Consider the following 13,078-nt stretch of genomic DNA (forward strand, 5'->3'; position numbering starts at 1 on the left):
GTGTGTGTGTGTGTGTGTGTGTGTGTGTGTGTGAGTTGGTATTTATCACGTTGTGGGGACAAGAATCTGTTTACACAGTCACGTAATGGGGACCTCTTGCGTTGTGGGGACCAAAAATCAGGTCCCCATAAGGATGACCCATTGAATTGAATAGAGGAACTATTCTGAAGGTGCTGGGCGGAGTTTCAGCATTGGCCCATAACACACGATTATGAGGTAGTGTGAGTGTGTGAAGTGTGTGCTCAGCTGCGCCCCCAAACATTTTTGGCTGGTAATGCACTCACTTCTCCACACACACATTTTCCAATTATGGTTGAGTACCGCCCACTTCCGGGTCCTCATAAGGAAGGAATTCAACAACAACTTGAAAATATAAGTATTAAATTGATACTGTACACGGAAGACAAAGAAGAAGATTATTTACTGGAGATGCCAACTAAGGATCTAAACTTCTGCAGAGGATAAAAGTGAAGCTCAAGGTACGTTAAGCACATATGTATGAAACCAGTTAGGTTAATTAGATTAGGCAGCGGGCTAACGTTAGCTGCTAGCTAGTTAGTGCTAATTGTTGAGGCTAAGTGTGGCCTGACGTGTTTTTGTGTTTTTCCAATAAGCGATCACAAAATCATACAATGTAATGTTAAGTACTTCATTTCAACTGAAAAGTGTCGTCAGGTGTTTAGTCTGATTGATTGCTAATGAAGGAATTGGGTTATTAAGTCTGTTTCTGTCTAGTTCGCGTGCTGGACAGTAGATTATTTTCTACTTTAAATTAAAGGTAATGTTATGTTTTATTACTTGTCAGGACAGGGTGAGGGGGAGGAATATCACACTTGTGTTTGACTTTTAGTATTGATATCGTTAACAGAGCAATTAAGTAACGTTAGGCAAAAATAAAAACACTGAAATGGTAAGTAGCTTTAAATGAATAAACTTTGTTTTAATTATGACAGTAACTTAAAATAAACTGGGGTTTGTATGGCGAGATCGTTCAAAAGAGTAGTTAGGTTAAGAGCCAAATAAGTAGTTAATTGTCAAGGCTACCTGGGATTATATAGATGTTGGTTTTGTGAGAGATTAGAGCCTAAGTGAAAATGTTGAGTTTATGCCCTCAAGGCTAGTAAGTTAGTCAATAAATGTGATATCCTTGAGTTCTGATTTCTTGTCTTACATTGATACATACGATATCATTGTAATGCAGTGTTACATTACAATAACATTCTTATCTACTTATTGAACATGCTAGTTTAATTCTGCATGTCTCCCCATTTTCACACTATTATTTATTACAATTTTTTTTCTCTCAGTTTGAAATGCCACCACGAATCAGCCCCCTTAAGGATGCCATGCATCATGTTGTTTCGAAGACTGACAAAACATTCAAATTAGATGTGAAGTATATCAATCCAGTGAAAGGTAAGGTGGTGTGATTTATCATTTAATATTTACCATCATATGCATGTCCTAACCATACTGCTGCCAACTATTGATGTCTTTTTGTGTATTTGGCATCCTTTATCTATAAGATTTTATTTTTGGTGAAAAAAAAAAAATTCTGTATTTTGCAGGACGTGGTCTATTCGCAAAGGGTGCCTTTTGCAAAGGTGATTTTGAGTACAGGGGAGATATGATAAATGATGCAGAGCTGCAGAGAAGAAGAACATGTTACCACGCATCCTGTGCTGCATTTATGTTTGATTTCATTTGGCGAGGGAAAACATGGTGGTAAGAAGTCAAGTTGCACCATATTCCTTATGCTAAACCAGGGTCTCTCAAACTCAGTCCTGCAGGGCCACTGTCCTGCACAGTTTAGCTCCAACCCTGATCAAACACACCTGAGCAAACTAATCAATGTCTTCAGGATCACTAGAAACTCACAGCTAGGTGTGTTTGATCAGTTTTGGAGCTAAACTGTGCAGGACAGTGGCCCTCCAGGACTGAGTTTGAGAAACCCTGTGCTAAACTATAGTAAAAAAAGACACTGATTTGGGGTGGTATATTGTAATACTTGTATTCATCCTTTTCTCATGCTTTCATATTTAAGTATTGATGCCTCAAGAGAAGATGGATCGTTTCGGCGGATCGTTATTGATGACCACAAATATCCAAATTGTAAGATGAAGAAAACTGACGTCAATGGAAAGCCTCACCTTTGTCTGTTTGCCCTGGATGACATTAAAGAAGGAGAAGAAATTGCCTATGATTATGGAGGAGAAGACTACCCTTGGAGAACACAAGTATGTTGCAAAGCACACTGTGTACAGAATATATCATTGTTGCAACATGTTAAGCAAGTTGTTGGTTGAATAGATTATAATTTGAATCTATTAGAAATCTATGAATCTAATCATGTCTATAAATGATAAGTTAAGTTACGTTTTAGGTCAGTGTTTCTACCCCACCCCTAAAATTTATACATTTAAAGAGTGAGGTGGTACAGTCTTAGGCCACTTTTCTTTCTGCAAGTTATGTGTGGCATGCAATGGCCTTATTGCAACTTATGGGTGAAATGTAATCACAAAAATAAACTAAAGATTAACTATGTAAAATGAAGACATGTTTTAATTGTAAATGTTTTTGTATTTTTTTTTTTTTTTTTTAATTCTGAAATCATGTGGTATCTGCTTCAGATTTATCTCTTGTGTTTCCATGTTCTAATATCTTGTCATTATGAATGTTGTCTCTTACAGATAACCAGCGTTGCCATTAAAACCAGTGCAGCGAGTGCTTCTGATCCTTCTCTCCAGTCAGAGACTCAGATGGATGATGAATCTGCTCAGATCAACTCTCCTCAACAGGTACGTTCACATTCATCTAGGGATGCAACGATACCATTTTTTCAGAACCGATCCGATACCAAAAATTCTGAGTATCGGCCGATACCGATCCGTACCGATACCAGCGCAGTTTTTTTTTAATCAAGTAGAATTTCTATTACTCTGTGTTAAACTGATAAGAACTGAAAAAAAAGAAAAACACCAACAAAAAATATATGATCATAATCTGACATAAATGCTATTATAAACTAGATTAGTGGATAATTCAGCAATAAAATTTAGTCTAGAAAAATCACGAGTGCACAATTAATTGTATAAAATCTGAACATTTTGTGAAAAAAATGTTTAGTGGAGAACAAATTAGAGACAATAAGTGTAACACTAAATCTGGTAAAACTTTACACATTGCTCTTTGTATTGTTGTAAAATACATTCATGAAAAACAAGATAAAAATAGCAATTATTTTATATCCTACTATAAAATTGAGACATTTTTTAAATGTATAGCACAGCTGTTTAATAAGGTAGCAACATAATAGATAGGACAGGACAAGAACGGCTATTAATAATCTTTCATTGCGTCCCTGTATTACGATATGAAAGGCTCCAATACAGTGTGGCCCACAGCGCTTATGCGCATCCCGAGCGCAGAATGATGCTCTTGAAGCAACATGAGTCACAGCGCGCAGCGCGTCGAGTCCGCATTGAAAAGTTTAAAGCACAAAGAAAATACATATGATGCATAGTGTATTATACAGTATCTATCTATGCAATAGTCTATTCAGCATTTTCTTTTAAATTTCAGTTACTGTGCGCGTGAAGAACAAATAGTACCTGACTTTACTCTACTGTTGTGATCTAACAGACACCCGGTGGAAAGTAACATGATTAAGGTACAGCAATAAAGTCCAGCAAGATAAAGTTGTTTTATGTGAAACCATAGACCTTTATCTACAGATCAAGTATAATAATAGTAACATTGAATCATCTTGGAGAGAGTTTCATCGTGTGTTCTGTCATAACCGGACGCGACGCGCTGTTTGAGTGCTGAATGAAGAATGATTGACAGCCGCAGCTGAGGGAAACGTTTACGTGATCTTGAATTTAACACTTAAATATTAATTTATATCTCACATTATACTGTATAATGGCTTCAGAACACTTAAAATATTGTGCACGAAAACTTATGGTGCTTTATAATGTTTGTGGGGCTTAACAATAACACTGAATAGTATACGCACAATATCGGATTTGGATCGGCCTTGTCTGACCGATACCCGATCCGCCAAAAATGGCAGTATCGGAGCCGATTCCGATACTGAGTATCGGATCGGTGCATCCCTACATTCATCACTAAAGATTTAGGTCTACTGTCTCTCTTTGTCATGGTTTAGTGATTTTTAAGCATATTTTGATGCGTATCTGGTGTAAATTAGTAAATTAAACCGTGTAACGACATGTGTCCAGTAGGTTAGTGCTAGTGGAGTATTTAGGGCCAGTTTTATCCTTCACAGGGATTTTTTTCTGGATTAATTGTTGCTTTAAAATGGACAGTCACGACGTCCCCACAACACACTTTCAGTCAGTGTTTGACTTAAAACTTGTGTGTTGAATTTGATGAAACTAGTCCCCATAAGGAACTATAACGTGGTGTGTGAAAGGTCCCCATGAAGGTGTGTGAAAGGTCCCCATGAAGCCGGGTTTTATCCAGATGTGTGTGAGCGCAGACAGGGGTTGACTGGACAGGAATAAATGTTTTAGATGAAGTTGATTTGTCTATTTCTCTGAAATCCTGTGGTATCTGCTTCAGATTTCTCTCTTGTGTTTCCATGTTCTAATATCTTGTCATTATGAATGTTGTCTCTTACAGATAACCAGCGTTGCCATTAAAACCAGTGCAGCGAGTGCTTCTGATCCTTCTCTCCAGTCAGAGACTCAGATGGATGATGAATCTGCTCAGATCAACTCTCCTCAACAGGTACGTTCACATTCATCACTAAAGATTTAGGTCTACTGTCTCTCTTTGTCATGGTTTAGTGATTTTTAGGCATATTTTGATGCGTATCTGGTGTAAATTAGTACATTAAACCGTGTAACGACATGTGTCCTGTAGTTTAGTGCTAGTGGAGTATTTAGGGCCAGTTTTATCCTTCACAGGGAATTATTTTCTAGGTTAATTGTTGCTTTAAAATGGACACTCACGAAGTCCCCACAACACACTTTCAGTCAGTGTTTGAGTTCAAACTCATGTGTTGAATTTGGTGAAACTAGTCCCCATAAGGAACTATAACGTTGTGTGTGAAAGGTCCCCATGAAGGTGTGTGACAGGTCCCCATGAAGCCGGGTTTTATCCAGATGTGTGTGAGCGCAGACAGGGGTTGACTGGACAGGAATAAATGTTTTAGATGAAGTTGATTTGTCTCTTTCTATAAAATCATGTGGTATCTGCTTCAAATTTCTCTCTTGTGTTTCCATGTTCTAATATCTTGTCATTATGAATGTTGTCTCTTACAGATAACCAGCGTTGCCATTAAAACCAGCGCAGCGAGTGCTTCTGATCCTTCTCTCCAGTCAGAGACTCAGATGGATGATGAATCTGCTCAGATCAACTCTCCTCAACAGGTACGTTCACATTCATCACTAAAGATTTAGGTCTACTGTCTCTCTTTGTCATGGTTTAGTGATTTTTAGGCATATTTTGATGCGTATCTGGTGTAAATTAGTACATTAAACCGTGTAACGACATGTGTCCTGTAGTTTAGTGCTAGTGGAGTATTTAGGGCCAGTTTTATCCTTCATAAGGATTTATTTTCTAGGTTAATTGTTGCTTTAAAATGGACACTCACGACGTCCCCACAACACACTTTCAGTCAGTGTTTGAGTTCAAACTCATGTGTTGAATTTGATGAAACTAGTCCCCATAAGGAACTATAACATTGTGTGTGAAAGGTCCCCATGAAGGTGTGTGAAAGGTCCCCATGAAGCCGGGTTTTATCCAGATGTGTGTGAGCGCAGACAGGGGTTGACTAGACAGGAATAAATGTTTTAGATGAAGTTGATTTGTCTATTTCTCTGAAATCATGTGGTATCTGCTTCAGATTTCTCTCTTGTGTTTCCATGTTCTAATATCTTGTCATTATGAATGTTGTCTCTTACAGATAACCAGCGTTGCCATTAAAACCAGCGCAGCGAGTGCTTCTGATCCTTCTCTCCAGTCAGAGACTCAGATGGATGATGAATCTGCTCAGATCAACTCTCCTCAACAGGTACGTTCACATTCATCACTAAAGATTTAGGTCTACTGTCTCTCTTTGTCATGGTTTAGTGATTTTTAGGCATATTTTGATGCGTATCTGGTGTAAATTAGTACATTAAACCGTGTAACGACATGTGTCCTGTAGTTTAGTGCTAGTGGAGTATTTAGGGCCAGTTTTATCCTTCACAGGGAATTATTTTCTAGGTTAATTGTTGCTTTAAAATGGACACTCACGACGTCCCCACAACACACTTTCAGTCAGTGTTTGAGTTCAAACTCATGTGTTGAATTTGATGAAACTAGTCCCCATAAGGAACTATGACATTGTGTGTGAAAGGTCCCCATGAAGCCGGGTTTTATCCAGATGTGTGTGAGCGCAGACAGGGGTTGACTAGACAGGAATAAATGTTTTAGATGAAGTTGATTTGTCTATTTCTCTGAAATCATGTGGTATCTGCTTCAGATTTCTCTCTTGTGTTTCCATGTTCTAATATCTTGTCATTATGAATGTTGTCTCTTACAGATAACCAGCGTTGCCATTAAAACCAGCGCAGCGAGTGCTTCTGATCCTTCTCTCCAGTCAGAGACTCAGATGGATGATGAATCTGCTCAGATCAACTCTCCTCAACAGGTACGTTCACATTCATCACTAAAGATTTAGGTCTACTGTCTCTCTTTGTCATGGTTTAGTGATTTTTAGGCATATTTTGATGCGTATCTGGTGTAAATTAGTACATTAAACCGTGTAACGACATGTGTCCTGTAGTTTAGTGCTAGTGGAGTATTTAGGGCCAGTTTTATCCTTCACAGGGAATTATTTTCTAGGTTAATTGTTGCTTTAAAATGGACACTCACGACGTCCCCACAACACACTTTCAGTCAGTGTTTGAGTTCAAACTCATGTGTTGAATTTGATGAAACTAGTCCCCATAAGGAACTATGACATTGTGTGTGAAAGGTCCCCATGAAGGTGTGTGAAAGGTCCCCATGAAGCCGGGTTTTATCCAGATGTGCGTGAGCGCAGACAGGGGTTGACTGGACAGGAATAAATGTTTTAGATGAAGTTGATTTGTCTCTTTTTATAAAATCATGTGGTATCTGCTTCAAATTTTTCTCTTGTGTTTCCATGTTCTAATATCTTGTCATTATGAATGTTGTCTCTTACAGATAACCAGCGTTGCCATTAAAACCAGCGCAGCGAGTGCTTCTGATCCTTCTCTCCAGTCAGAGACTCAGATGGATGATGAATCTGCTCAGATCAACTCTCCTCAACAGGTACGTTCACATTCATCACTAAAGATTTAGGTCTACTGTCTCTCTTTGTCATGGTTTAGTGATTTTTAGGCATATTTTGATGCGTATCTGGTGTAAATTAGTACATTAAACCGTGTAACGACATGTGTCCTGTAGTTTAGTGCTAGTGGAGTATTTAGGGCCAGTTTTATCCTTCACAGGGAATTATTTTCTAGGTTAATTGTTGCTTTAAAATGGACACTCACGACGTCCCCACAACACACTTTCAGTCAGTGTTTGAGTTCAAACTCATGTGTTGAATTTGATGAAACTAGTCCCCATAAGGAACTATAACATTGTGTGTGAAAGGTCCCCATGAAGGTGTGTGAAAGGTCCCCATGAAGCCGGGTTTTATCCAGATGTGTGTGAGCGCAGACAGGGGTTGACTGGACAGGAATAAATGTTTTAGATGAAGTTGATTTGTCTATTTCTCTGAAATCATGTGGTATCTGCTTCAGATTTCTCTCTTGTGTTTCCATGTTCTAATATCTTGTCATTATGAATGTTGTCTCTTACAGATAACCAGCGTTGCCATTAAAACCAGCGCAGCGAGTGCTTCTGATCCTTCTCTCCAGTCAGAGACTCAGATGGATGATGAATCTGCTCAGATCAACTCTCCTCAACAGGTACGTTCACATTCATCACTAAAGATTTAGGTCTACTGTCTCTCTTTGTCATGGTTTAGTGATTTTTAGGCATATTTTGATGCGTATCTGGTGTAAATTAGTACATTAAACCATGTAACGACATGTGTCCTGTAGTTTAGTGCTAGTGGAGTATTTAGGGCCAGTTTTATCCTTCACAGGGATTTATTTTCTAGGTTAATTGTTGCTTTAAAATGGACACTCACGACGTCCCCACAACACACTTTCAGTCAGTGTTTGAGTTCAAACTTGTGTGTTGAATATGATGAAACTAGTCCCCATAAGGAAATATAACGTTGTGTGTGAAAGGTCCTCATGAAGCTGGTTTTAATCAAGATGTGTGTGTGAGCAAGGTTTGCTGGACAGGAATAATTGTTTTTTTTTCTGGCAAAGGTGTGTCTAGCCCAGATGATTCTCTTTAACCGGCGCAGGGAAGGAGTGGTTTCGAGCATGCCTTTGTCTGCATTTCTATCAAGAGACACTTCTGATCCACATGAGGATGTGGACTGGGCACTCTCTGAAGTGGAAAACAATCTCTGCAGACACTTCACAAGGGTTATCGCAAGGGGGAAGCGTGGTCGACCAGTTCCAATTCTTCTGACTTCAAAAATGCTATGTGCCTTAGAACTCCTTGTTAAGCAGAGAGAGGCTTGTGGGGTTCTGAAAGACAATTCCTATATGTTTGCAAGACCAGAAGCCATGACATATTTTCGAGGGTCAGACTGCCTCCGTGGCTTTGCAAAGGTGTGTGACGCAAAGTGTCCCAAGTCACTGACATCTACAAGACTGCGAAAGCATGCCGCAACCCTTTCAACAGTGCTGAATATGACTGACACCGAGATGGACCAGCTGGCAAACTTTCTTGGACACGACATAAGAATCCATCATGAGTTCTATCGACTCCCTGAGAAGACCCTGCAACTTGCCAAGATCAGCAAAGTTCTAATGGCTCTTGAGCAAGGAAGATTAGCTGAGTTCCATGGCAAGAACTTGGATGAAATTGGGATAGATCCTGATGGTGTGGTATTTTATTTGACTTTTGTTTGATTTTCTGTTTGATTTTCTGTTTACCATCTATTAGGGGTGTAACGATACACGTATTCGTATTGAACTGTTTGGTACGATGCTTTCGGTTCTGTGTTCGGTACGCATTTTCAAACCGAACGGTTCGTTGGACCATTTTTCCTGCCGACCAAAATTTCGTTATTTCAAATGTAGGCGGGTCGCGTGTGGCAAGCGCTCTCGTTATGTAAGAGACGCCGGCGCGACCACAACATTGTCCAACGTCAAATGGCAAACGTAATGCAAGCGGAACGAAACTGCTCGTTATTGTGTGGTTGACGGACCGTTTATCAGTTTGGACCAGTGCAGCGCAAGCTGATCATGATCATACGACACTGTTACTACACAGCGCTAATAAGAGATCCAGTAAAGAAATCATTTGAATTCGCCACAGAAGTAATAACATCGCTGAGAGATCTTGTGAGAAACATTCACATTTCTCCGTTATTAACGGTTCAAACAGCTCTGACGTGGAAACCAGGAGAAACATTGTGCCATAAATGAACTATCCGGTGTCCACAGATGGATTTACCATGGATTTACTGTAGTAACACTAACTGCAACCATGGAAGTTTGGCAGGAATAGTAGGCTATAATGCCTTCAAGTAACATTACGTTGGTTTTATTTTGACATTAAAATAAACTCGATATTACAACAGAAATGTTTAACTCTCTCTTTTCCAGCACTTTAGACACAGTTGCTCCGTTGCGCTTAAAGAAGATTAAAGAAAATAGTCCAACGCCGTGGTACAACGAGCACACTCAGGCCCTTAAGAGAGCAGCCAGAAAAATGGAGCGCAACTGGAAGAAAACAAAACTAGAGGTATTTCGCATTTCATGGAAGGAGAGCTCAATTACTTACAGAGAGGCTTTAAAAGCTGCTAGATCTGCTTATTTTTCAACCCTATTAGAAGAAAATAAACATAATCCTAGGTATTTATTTGAAACGGTGGCTAAACTAACGAAAAATAAAGCTTCAAGCACCGAAGTTTCCAAGCAACACAGCAGTAATGATTTTATGAACTTCTTCACTTATAAGATTGATAATATCAGGGACAAAATTATAACTATGCAACCGTCTACTACAGTATCGCATCAGGCAGTGCATTGTAGTCTCCCTGAGGAAAAATTGGATTAATTCGTTGATATAGGAGAGGAAGAATTTACTAAACTCATTAAATCATCTAAATCTACAACATGTATGTTAGACCCTATACCAACTAAGCTACTGAAAGAAATACTTCCAGAGGTCATAGATCCTCTTCTTAATATCATTAATTCGTCTTTGTCTCTAGGATACGTACCAAAAACCTTTAAGCTGGCTATGATTAAACCGCTTGTTAAAAAAACGCAACTTGATCCTACAGAATTAGTCAATTATAGGCCGATCTCGAATCTACCTTTTCTGTCAAAGATATTAGAAAAGGCAGTATCCTCACAACTGTGTTCCTTTCTTGAAAGAAATGATCTCTGCGAGGATTTCCATTCAGGATTTAGACCGTACCATAGTACCGAGACAGCTCTCGTTAGAGTCACAAATGATTTGCTCTTATCATCCGATCGTGGTTGTATCTCTCTATTAGTGTTACTCGATCTTAGTGCTGCATTTGACACCATTGACCACAACGTTCTTTTAAATAGATTAGAACATTATGTTGGCATTAGTGGAAATGCACTAGCATGGTTTAAATCATACTTATCTGACCGTTATCAGTTTGTAGCAGTAAATGATGAGATGTCTCATCGATCACAAGTTCAGTATGGCGTACCACAAGGCTCAGTACTAGGACCGCTGCTGTTCACTCTGTACATGCTACCATTAGGAGAAATCATTAGGAAACATGGCATTAGCTTTCACTGTTATGCCGATGATACTCAGCTCTATATTTCTTCAAAACCTAACGAAACTTATCAATTCACAAAATGAACGGAATGCATAGCGGATATAAAAAAATTGGATGACTCGTAATTTCCTACTTCTAAATTCTGAAAAAACAGAGTTTCTAATTATTGGACAAAAAACTTCCTCACGTAATAACCTAGAATACTGTCTAACACTTGATGGCTGCTCTGTTAAGTCTTCGTCGTCGGTTAGGAACCTGGGTGTGCTCTTTGATACCAATCTTTCATTTGAAAGTCACGTGTCTAGTATCTGTAAAACTGCATTTTTCCATTTAAAAATATATCTAAATTACACCATATGCTCTCATTGACAAATGCGGAACAATTAGTTCATGCGTTCATGACCTCAAGGCTAGATTATTGTAATGCTCTACTGGGTGGTTGTCCTGCACGCTTAATAAACAAACTACAGCTGGTCCAAAACGCAGCAGCTCGAGTTCTTACTAGAACCAGGAAGTATGACCATATTAGCCCGGTTCTGTCAAAACTGCATTGGCTCCCTATTAAACATCGCATAAATTTTAAAATATTGCTGATCACTTACAAAGCACTAAATGGTTTAGCTCCGCAGTACTTGAGCGAGCTCTTAACGCATTATAGTCCGTCACGTCTATTGCGATCTCAAAATTCCGGCCAGTTACTAATACCTAGAATATCAAAATCGACTGCTGGCGGTAGATCCTTTTCCTATTTAGCACCAAAACTCTGGAACAGTCTTCCTACCATTGTCCGGGAAGCAGACACACTCTGTCAGTTCAAAGCTAGACTAAAGACACATCTCTTTGACCTAGCTTTCGGGAACACTTCCCAAAAATCCTGATGTACTCGTTACATCATGAGAAGAATGGCATCTACGCTAATTTTAGTGTCTGTGTTTATCCCGAGGTTTTCCTGCAGCCTGCCGGATCCAGGCCGTATCCAGATCTGACGAATGACTTTCGCCTGGACCGATGACAACGCAGTGCTGAAGTGCCAACTAGTCTCTCCCTATGGAGGATCCCACTACCACTCTACAGATAAGGCGTTGTCGGGAAAGGCGTTGTTCGTTTCGCGTTCCTACCCCAAAGCAACAAAATAAAATAAAATTCTTTATCAAAATTTATAAGGAAAGACAAGTACTTTGTTTAGGCTTGGCTTGTAGGGAATTCCAAACCTGCGTATATTCAAACGCACATAACTATAGAACCCATTCTAAATGCGCATGTGAACGCCATCAGCGTTTCTCACAGGTTCGCGTTTAAAGTCTGTGTAGAGGGAATGGTGTCGTCTTAGCGGCTACATTGCTTGATCGTTGCGACGGAAGCAAATCAATCAAAACTAACTTTAGATGGAAATAACTTAACTCTGCTGTAAAGCCGAAACAATCTCTGTTACCTTAAATTATAAGCTTATCTCTGTAAAGCTGCTTTGAGACAATCTACATTGTTAAAAGCGCTATATAAATGAAGATGACTTGACTTGACATTGTAAATACAATTGCTGCCCTCAAATGTTAATCTGAACTAAAATAAACCTTTGTTTATAACTACTACAATATTACATTTCACTTTTTCCAAGGAGCGTTTTGTTTTATATGCTCCTAAGAAGAGTCAATTATAGCTCCAGAATTGCTCAAAGTAAAAAAAAATCATACTTTATGATGTTAGTTTTAATAAAAAAAAGAATAAAAAAATTAAATCAAGGAAATTACTCTGGCATTTTTTTTCTTTTTGCTGTATCAAAAACGTACCGAACCGTGACACAAGTGTATCGTATTGAACTGAAACGTAAATTTTGTGAACCGTTACACCCCTACCATCTATTCGTATACCAGGTGTTTATGATCCATTATATACCATTGTTAAGCTGTACTTTGAACTTCCACAGAAACGTTATTGACTGTGATGAGGAAGACGGGAGCATACAAGAGGGACACTGTTCATCTACTGTTGACGGTTTGTATTACTGTCAAAATACACTATTACATTTTGCAGTTATTCATAATTTTCAGTCACGTAACTTGTGAAGACCTGACAGACAAAAATATTGTTCTAACATCATAGCCAACATTAAAGAAGATGCTTTAGTATGCTGAACAAATGTTTTTTTTTTTGACGAAACGGCTCATTGTGTAATGAATCAAATGCCTCCAAGCTATTCTTCAA

At 38.9% G+C, this 13,078-nt stretch overlaps 1 protein-coding gene and 1 long non-coding RNA gene across 2 annotated transcripts; both read left to right on the forward strand.

Moving 5' to 3' along the window:
• Window positions 1–40: 40 nt before the first annotated feature.
• On the forward strand, window positions 41–2,481 carry LOC307154160. The gene is made up of 4 exons (XR_013820289.1): window positions 41–479; window positions 1,308–1,416; window positions 1,569–1,725; window positions 2,045–2,481. It is a non-coding gene; the product is annotated as an uncharacterized lncRNA (long non-coding RNA).
• Window positions 2,482–2,606: 125 nt separating this feature from the next.
• LOC307154159 (uncharacterized protein) lies at window positions 2,607–12,754 on the forward strand. The gene is made up of 5 exons (XM_079898928.1): window positions 2,607–6,043; window positions 6,557–6,664; window positions 7,201–7,308; window positions 7,845–7,952; window positions 8,364–12,754. The coding sequence occupies exons 1-5, from the start codon at window positions 5,858–5,860 to the stop codon at window positions 9,015–9,017; spliced, it is 1,164 nt and encodes a 387-aa protein (XP_079755054.1). The 5' UTR covers window positions 2,607–5,857; the 3' UTR covers window positions 9,018–12,754.
• Window positions 12,755–13,078: the final 324 nt, after the last annotated feature.

This window comes from Squalius cephalus, assembly GCF_949319135.1.
Source record: "Squalius cephalus genome assembly, contig: scaffold_139, whole genome shotgun sequence".
In the NCBI taxonomy this organism is placed as follows: Eukaryota; Metazoa; Chordata; class Actinopteri; order Cypriniformes; family Leuciscidae; genus Squalius; species Squalius cephalus.

Excerpts from the sequence above, each read along its gene's own strand:
- LOC307154159 (XM_079898928.1), top strand. The coding sequence starts at position 5,858 with ATGTGGTATCTGCTTCAGATTTCTCTCTTGTGTTTCCATGTTCTAATA. Across the intron at positions 6,044-6,556 it reads AGATCAACTCTCCTCAACAG|ATAACCAGCGTTGCCATTAA; the intron begins GTACGTTCACAT and ends TGTCTCTTACAG. Across the intron at positions 7,309-7,844 it reads AGATCAACTCTCCTCAACAG|ATAACCAGCGTTGCCATTAA; the intron begins GTACGTTCACAT and ends TGTCTCTTACAG.